This window comes from Amphiura filiformis, chromosome 18, assembly GCF_039555335.1.
Source record: "Amphiura filiformis chromosome 18, Afil_fr2py, whole genome shotgun sequence".
NCBI lineage: Eukaryota > Metazoa > Echinodermata > Ophiuroidea > Amphilepidida > Amphiuridae > Amphiura > Amphiura filiformis.
Window position 1 is genome coordinate 53443672 of NC_092645.1, and position 7488 is coordinate 53451159.

A 7488-nucleotide genomic window follows, 5' to 3' on the forward strand; every position below is an offset into this window, starting at 1 on the left:
TGTTCATGCAGGTCCTCCCTCATTAATTTCGAAGCCCTACATGCTCCCACTTACTACAATATGCTTCACTAAATAATGATTAATGACCCATCAAACGCGCCATTGAGTAACTCAATTCAGGACAGCCACCCGTCGTGGTAGCTGATCAGCTACTGTGTACACTTGTAAAGCGTGTGCAGTGGAAGTATCCAGATACAGACATTATTGAAGTTAAGTACCTTGTCTTGCTTGGGGCCATGCACTCATAAAAGATGTTGTGGTCAGTTTTAGGTGAAAGGTTGGAATGCAGTGGGTGGACCACAGCTATGAATAAACAATAGGAGAGTATAGTCCTTCATTAGTGCATCTCACATTTGCTGGACTAGATATGTGCACCAAGTATCAGGCACAGCTGTTCATTCTGACGAAGAAAACCTATACCCAATATGTTGAGTTGAGGCAAACTACTACTGGCTTTGCTCCTGACTTGCCAGTTGCTGCCGCTCTTCAGCCCTTACAAGAGTGGGGCCAAACCTTACCCATTACAAAGCAGACTTCTGGTTTAAGTCTTCGTTCTGCCAGCATGTCAACAAAATTCTCCTTACCTGATATCATATGCACCTTCATAGCCATTATAAGAGATAATGGAGCCTGTCGGTGACGCACACGGTTGTTTGATGTATATAGAATTGGCTAAGAATTATTAAGAAAATGCAAACTATAGATGGCGCTATTTATCATAAATCATATTTCCTAATTTGCAAGGGATAGGTAATCAATACTGCCATTTAAACAGATGGAATAGGTGAAACAAGCAACAAAGAAATTTTATAAACATATTTCATCAAAAAATAAAAGGAATTATTTTTATTAAAAGCCTGAAAGAGTAATTTTCAGTATCTAAATAGCGCCACCAATCTTGTCATAAATAGATACATTTTATATCCGAAAAAGCTTTAAAAAATGCTATAAAAGTGAATAATGTTGTAAATCAGGGGAAATGAAAGTTGAAAATGACTCAAAAGCATCTGTATACATTAGTATGATACCGCTTCAAGCTGTTTAAGCCTAAGAATTGGGTTGTACATGATGTTTTGTTTGAAAAAAAACAATAAATGGTCACATCAAACAACCGTGCGCAGATGACATGGCACACTCTGGGATTCGCTGATTTTTTTGGCATACAGAGGTGTACATATTGGTTTCTGCCAGCGATAAAACAATCTTCTGTGAAGAAGCAGGACGCACACCGTCATCAACCCTATATCTTCGTGTCAAAAATTGCCGTGATAGTACGATGAATCCTCACGTTTTTCAACAGCTACGCATGGTGATTTTATTCGAGATAGGCCGAGCGACTTAGGCTAAGCATACAATTTGAGATTTTGAGAGCCTGCCACACTGTTTCTATTCTATGTTTTTACGATTTTCGCATGATCAGTATATGGCTGGCCGTAACCGCCACAACGTGGAGCTGCTACGCGTAGCTTACTTTTCGCTTCGCGGAGCTAAATTGACCAATCATGTTAGATCTTTTCATTACACGGAGCCAGTGGATGCATCCTCGTTTCAGAGAGAGAAAACTCTTGCCAAAATTAATGTTTACTATGGGGATTGTAAATGAATCGATTGTAAATAAACCACGACCAGTTGTACAGGATCAATACCATTGTTTGATTAGTGTATAGTCAATGTTACCTTGCATGCATGTGTCATGTGTGGCGTGTTTGTTTGTTTGTTTGTCAGGCCAGGATCACTGACACCCACGGTACTGATACTGTCATACTATCACGGTGATCATATTGTTGAATGTTGTTGACTTTAAAATAATCATGATGCAGTCATGTCTACAGTAGAATTCACCACGACCTTTGAAGGACTTAAACCCCATTAAAAGCTATTAAACCAAGATAACACTCAATGAAAACAGCTCAACTATGTTACATCAGATCTTCTCTGGTTAAATACACACTGCACTTGTGTCTGTTTTACCTGTGCAATGAGCAATGAGCTGGTATTATAGTTTCAGTTGGGTGAACGATTATAAAGCGAACGCAAGGTAACAATACTGTGGGCTTTTGTTTACGAAATGAGACAATAGTCTGCTTATTGTTAACCAGCGTTCTTGAAAATGAGAAGCTTAATGACTTAACACGGTTTAGAAATAATTTCTTCATATTTTTTGGTGTTATCTGTCGTTTACATATCCTTCCTAAAACACTAAAGTACCAATATTTCCAAACACCTAAATTAGCTAAAAATTTAGGACATGTTACAAAACTATATTTTCTAGAATTTCAGAGAATACTTTAAATATTGGCCGGTTATTTTTTACACAGTGACGTCAACTAGGCAATGGCCTATACTTCTAACATACACTATTTGTAGAGGTCACGCGTCAATGGTGAGCGCACTGAGTATTGTGTATAGGAAAACGGACAGTAACTACAGTATGTATGGCCTACTACTAGTATATAAAGTAAATCCGAACTGGTTTGCAGTTTGCTGAAGGTCGAATTCCCCAGGGACACCGCGCAAGTTATACAAATTAGCTCCCGGCGATACACTGCAGATCGTAGAACTGTGTGCATAGTTTACCACCACTCTGCCTAGCTATATAGTTATGTACAATACTGTATGAGTTTCTTATGAGTGCATGTCCATCTTAATAATAAGTCAGTTCGTACTTTTCATAAACTACTTTTTGAATCATAACTTTCGTGACCGAGGATATCTTGCAACTACGTGACGCTCGTCTGGCAAATTCTTAATGAATAAATTCGCTTCACGTAATGAGTAAGTCGTACTTAATTGGTCAGTTTTACCTCCGAGTAATGAAAAACTCTAACATGATCATGATTGGTCAATTTGGCTCCACGGAGCAAAAAGTCAGCTACGCGTAGCAGCTCCACGTTGTGGAGGTTGCGGCCTACCATATCAGTATCCCATATGATATTTCTATTGCAGGAAAATTTTATTTGATGTCAGGTTTTATCTTAAATACACTAACTGGAAATTAAATACACTAATTAGTGAGGACCGGTATTTTGCTGTGGATATGTTTAACCCTTTCATGCACGAATTAAGTTTTAAATTCACAAAAATTTTTATATTGTGTTATTTTACATCTAATGGGATTACAAGAACATACCCAGTGTCAATTTTTTTTGGGCGGTGTTCCATTAATTAATTATGCACATGTCCTCATTTGAGGACACTGCGCAACAAGGACGTCAATATTTACAAATATTTACATGCTACATCTACATAGAAAAACTTAAGACTTAAGTCATTTTCTGAAATAATAGATAAATTGGGGTAAAATGTAAACAACTTGGGCTGAAAATGATGTAGAAATATTATTGGACTTTACAAAATAAGGAATTCAGGCAAAAAAACAGAAACAAGTGACATGTCTGCAACCATGTACATGCATACAAATGAATTGAAGTTCACGAATTACAACTTGTGAATTAGATTTCATGAATTACAACTTGTAAATTAGAATTTTAATTCAACTAGATGTTATTCCTAGCCTAATTAGAGTTCAACACCTCAAGTTGAAATACAATCATTATTACATCCACTCTGTAGTAGGCCTATTTCATTCTATATGTATGTACTTTCCTATACCATAATGGTAAATGTTACATCTGTAAATGCACAGTGTCCTCTTATGAGGACGGGAGGGCGCTATAGTAAGACACCGCAATGGCGCAGTGTCCTCATTTGAGGACACATGTTTTTTCACTATTTTCAAGTATTCTAAAATATATGTCACAATATAGTTGTTTCCATTATGTTCTATAACATCTATAAATACTAATAAAAAATTATAGTCACTTTCCTACGTCATAAAACAGGTAAAAAATTTGGCCGAATCTAGGGATCATAAAGAATAGCGCATGGCTGTGAAATCCCAATTGTAGAAATGTGCCTGGGGGTAAATAGAGCCTGTAGGCATTTATAAAAGCTCAAAGTGTATACTGCCCTCTCTTGACATTGTAATGCAACATTGCACATTGTTGAGGGGGTATTAATATATTTTTCATTGTGCATTTATTATCCGTCCTCATATGAGGACACGGTGCGTGAAAGGGTTAACTGCAATTTGCGGGTAAAAAATTTGAAATCCTGGGTAAAAATTGTGATCATATTCAACTCTTTGAGAAAATAATAATATAAAGGAATGTATGTAAAATCCAGCTGCAATACAATGTACATTATTGACACACTATCACTCTCTTTATCTACGCCAATAATAGAATATCGATTTCAATCGAATTGAATACGTTGCTCAGTTTTGAGTTTGTAGTTGACTACTAAGCGACCTAAGCGATCGATTGCTAGCCAATCAGATAGAACTCCTTTTCTTGCGTTCGGTGAAATACCACTCGCCCGTCGCTCACCAACGGAGTATTAAATTTATATTTATCGTATAGGACGTCGACACTGTGGGACGTATAGCGACATCGATGCAAGTTCCACTTAACAGCATATGAAGGAAAACATCTGTTTTTTCATCCAGAATATCCCTTCACAGAATCTTGACCGCTTGTGCCAAAAAAGAAGATTTTCTAAAGTCTTTCTTGTCTCCAGAATCCCAACAAAAGAAGCACTTTGTTTCAGCGTGGACTGAAAATAGTAATTCAAAAAACCAAACATGCATTATAAAGTATGTCCCCAATGGTGCATTGTACAGTACTGAGCACGTAACTAGTGCTAAACCAATCTTGCTCAAAATACATTCATGGTGTTCACCATGCCCCCCCCCCAAAAAAAAACCCCCAACAACAACAACAACATTTGCCATGGAGTCTGGTTAAAAAAAATGCTCAAATGCACAGCTCTTGTCATCAAGAATAAGGAGGTATAGTTTGACCTAGCTGTGATGTACTGTTCTTGAGCTACAAGCAAAAAGGAAAAGAAAGGTACTCAAAAGCTTAAAACACTTTCTCAATTTCTTGTATCAATAATAGGTTACCAGACCTATGTATCTGGTGTTATAACGCAGGGAGATGGAGTACTTGGAATAGGCCGTGACTTTGTGACGTCATTCAAAGTGTCAACATTCCTGACTACTGGCATGACTGGTGCCAACGAGGTGTTTCTTGAAGATCAAAATGGAACTGCCATTGTAAGTAATGACTTTAGATACCGTCGTTTTATCTTTTCAGTTTCTGTTTCCGTATCCGTATCCGTTTTTGTACGTCATTGTTATTCTGAAGTGGTAGCCTCCCAGGTGTGACCAATCTTTTATTCTAGCCTTTTGTTAGTTACTAATAATTTGAAGCTCGTGAATTTCAGTTTTCGTTTCAGTAAGTTATGTTAATTTTTGACATAAAACCTTGAGATGAGAGGTTGGGTGATAATCTAGACAAAAGAAGAGTCTAAATGTTACGGTCCTAAATTCGCGGTAAATTGTACGGCTTCAATTGACTTGTGTTGGGTGTATATGCACTTACGCCTAGGCGTCTTTCATATTGGCGATGAAACGAGCGTCTGAAATAGCCAAATATCTCCCAATGAGGCGCGTACAAGTGACGATTTGGTAATCACGTTCTATATTGAAATGCAATACAAAAGAATTGCATTGGAGCAAAGATAATTTATTCTATTCATTCGTTGCAATGGCAAGCTAATCTGATAATTGGTTGGGCCTATACAAGACTTGGGTTTATTTTAAATGTTTATTTTTGCAGAGCTTATTTTCAGTCATAGATCATACTGATAAATTTCGCAAGGGAGGGGGAGGGGGGGGGGGATACTTGAGACTGAACAAGTGAGAGTGGGAGGGGGTGAGGAAGAAAGAGAGGAGAGGGAGAGACGGAAAGACTAGAAAGAGAAGAACTCGAGAGGAGAGAGTAGGGCCCGGATGGAGTGGGGAAACTGATCATGGGGGGGGGGCAGGAGGAAGCAAAATAGGGAGATAGACATTGATACAAGGGAAGGGCGACACTGTGGCCCTGCACAAGTGCATTGGGGTGCGACAGGCTCATAAGCGGACCTTTTGTGATTTAAGGGCTTATTTTCAACGTTTTTATAGAAAAAAGTGGACTTTGTCATTCGGATTGGCATGCATTTTGTCAAACTAATGTAGATCAATTTAAAAATGTCAAAGACGAGAGGGCGCTAGACCATTAAAAACACCGATGTTAACACCGGTGTTTCATAATCATGTCTCTCCTGCTTTTATTGACATAGGCATCCGCCCCTATTGAAATAAGCTGATTGGTACTTCAACGTTAACAATGAAGTCAGATTACAGTAAACTTACTGAATCCCTTGCGTTTTCGTATCTGAACAATATACTTACGGAAACTGAAAAGATAAAACGACCCTTAGTAAACATTAACTATACTATGATCAGCTCTTAATAGGCGGGAATTATTCGGTTTTTGTTACTGCGCGAGTCAATAAAGTTCCACTTTACGCACGCGTACATTCTCAAAAGCACACGTCATTCACGCAAAACGCAAAGCGCAGTTCGCGTAGGTGCTGCGCCTAGCTGTGTGTACGCCATTCTGTATCAATCCAAGATGTTATGAGTCCCGCCTATTAAGAGCTGATCAGAGTATAATATCATGCTCGTGGACATGCAGATCATCCATGTACATTTTCACTGAAATTACATTCTCTGTCCTACAGGAATTTCCTGGCAACGTTGACTCCTCTACCGAGGTGACCACAACTTTACCGGAACCAGTATTTGCCCGTATTGTACGCATTATTTGTCTGACCATATTTAGAACCCATTGCGCAGTGAGATTCGAAATATTAGGATGTAAAAAGGACTAGATATGTGACTCAACGCGACGGAATGAGGCGGATGTCGGCAAATGTAAATAAAAAATGCGGTAGATGACAACATGTATGCGTTGTGGGTGTGAGATCATGGATATGATTCATCTGTACAACTCTTTCATGTTCATATTTTTGTTTTGCAAAAAATGACCGAAAATTGTTATGTAGTTAATATTTTGTAGTGTTAATAATAATAATAATAATAATAATAATAATAATAATAATAATAATAATAATAATAATAATAAATAATAATAATAGTTATCAGTCTATGGCATCTCCAAGATAAATACTTAGACGTCTTCTTACAGTGTACTTAGTTTTTTAAATATGTACATATATGTGACCATCCACCACGAAGTGGTAGTAAAGTCGGCTCTAGATCATTTTCTGTTTATTGCAGATTTTAAAAGAATGCACTTTCAGCTTTAAAATGACACCTCAACCAGCTTCATCGGACATCTGGAAGTGAAGTTTTGGTTCATCAAATGTCAAATTCCTACTATATTTTACATAGAAATCCATATACTGTTTTTGATTGTATCTCAAAATGGAAAATGCCGACTTTACGACCAGTTTGTGGTGGATGGGCAAATATAATGATATTTTTTAAACAAGTTTACAAGAAATAATGTGCAGGGGGAAAGTCACCCACAAAACGATTTTCCTGTCACATAATAACACTCACATCTACTTTGAATTTGT

At 37.6% G+C, this 7488-nt stretch overlaps 1 protein-coding gene across 1 annotated transcript in view; it reads left to right on the forward strand.

The window, feature by feature from the left end:
• LOC140139511 (lactadherin-like) overlaps positions 1–6942 on the forward strand; it is a 30549-nt gene extending 23607 nt beyond the window's left edge. The window contains exons 3-4 of the mRNA XM_072161238.1: positions 4959–5116; positions 6628–6942. Coding sequence (XP_072017339.1) covers positions 4959–5116; positions 6628–6777 — 308 coding nt within the window. The 3' untranslated portion in view covers positions 6778–6942. The remainder of the gene's footprint in view (positions 1–4958; positions 5117–6627) is intronic.
• Positions 6943–7488: the final 546 nt, after the last annotated feature.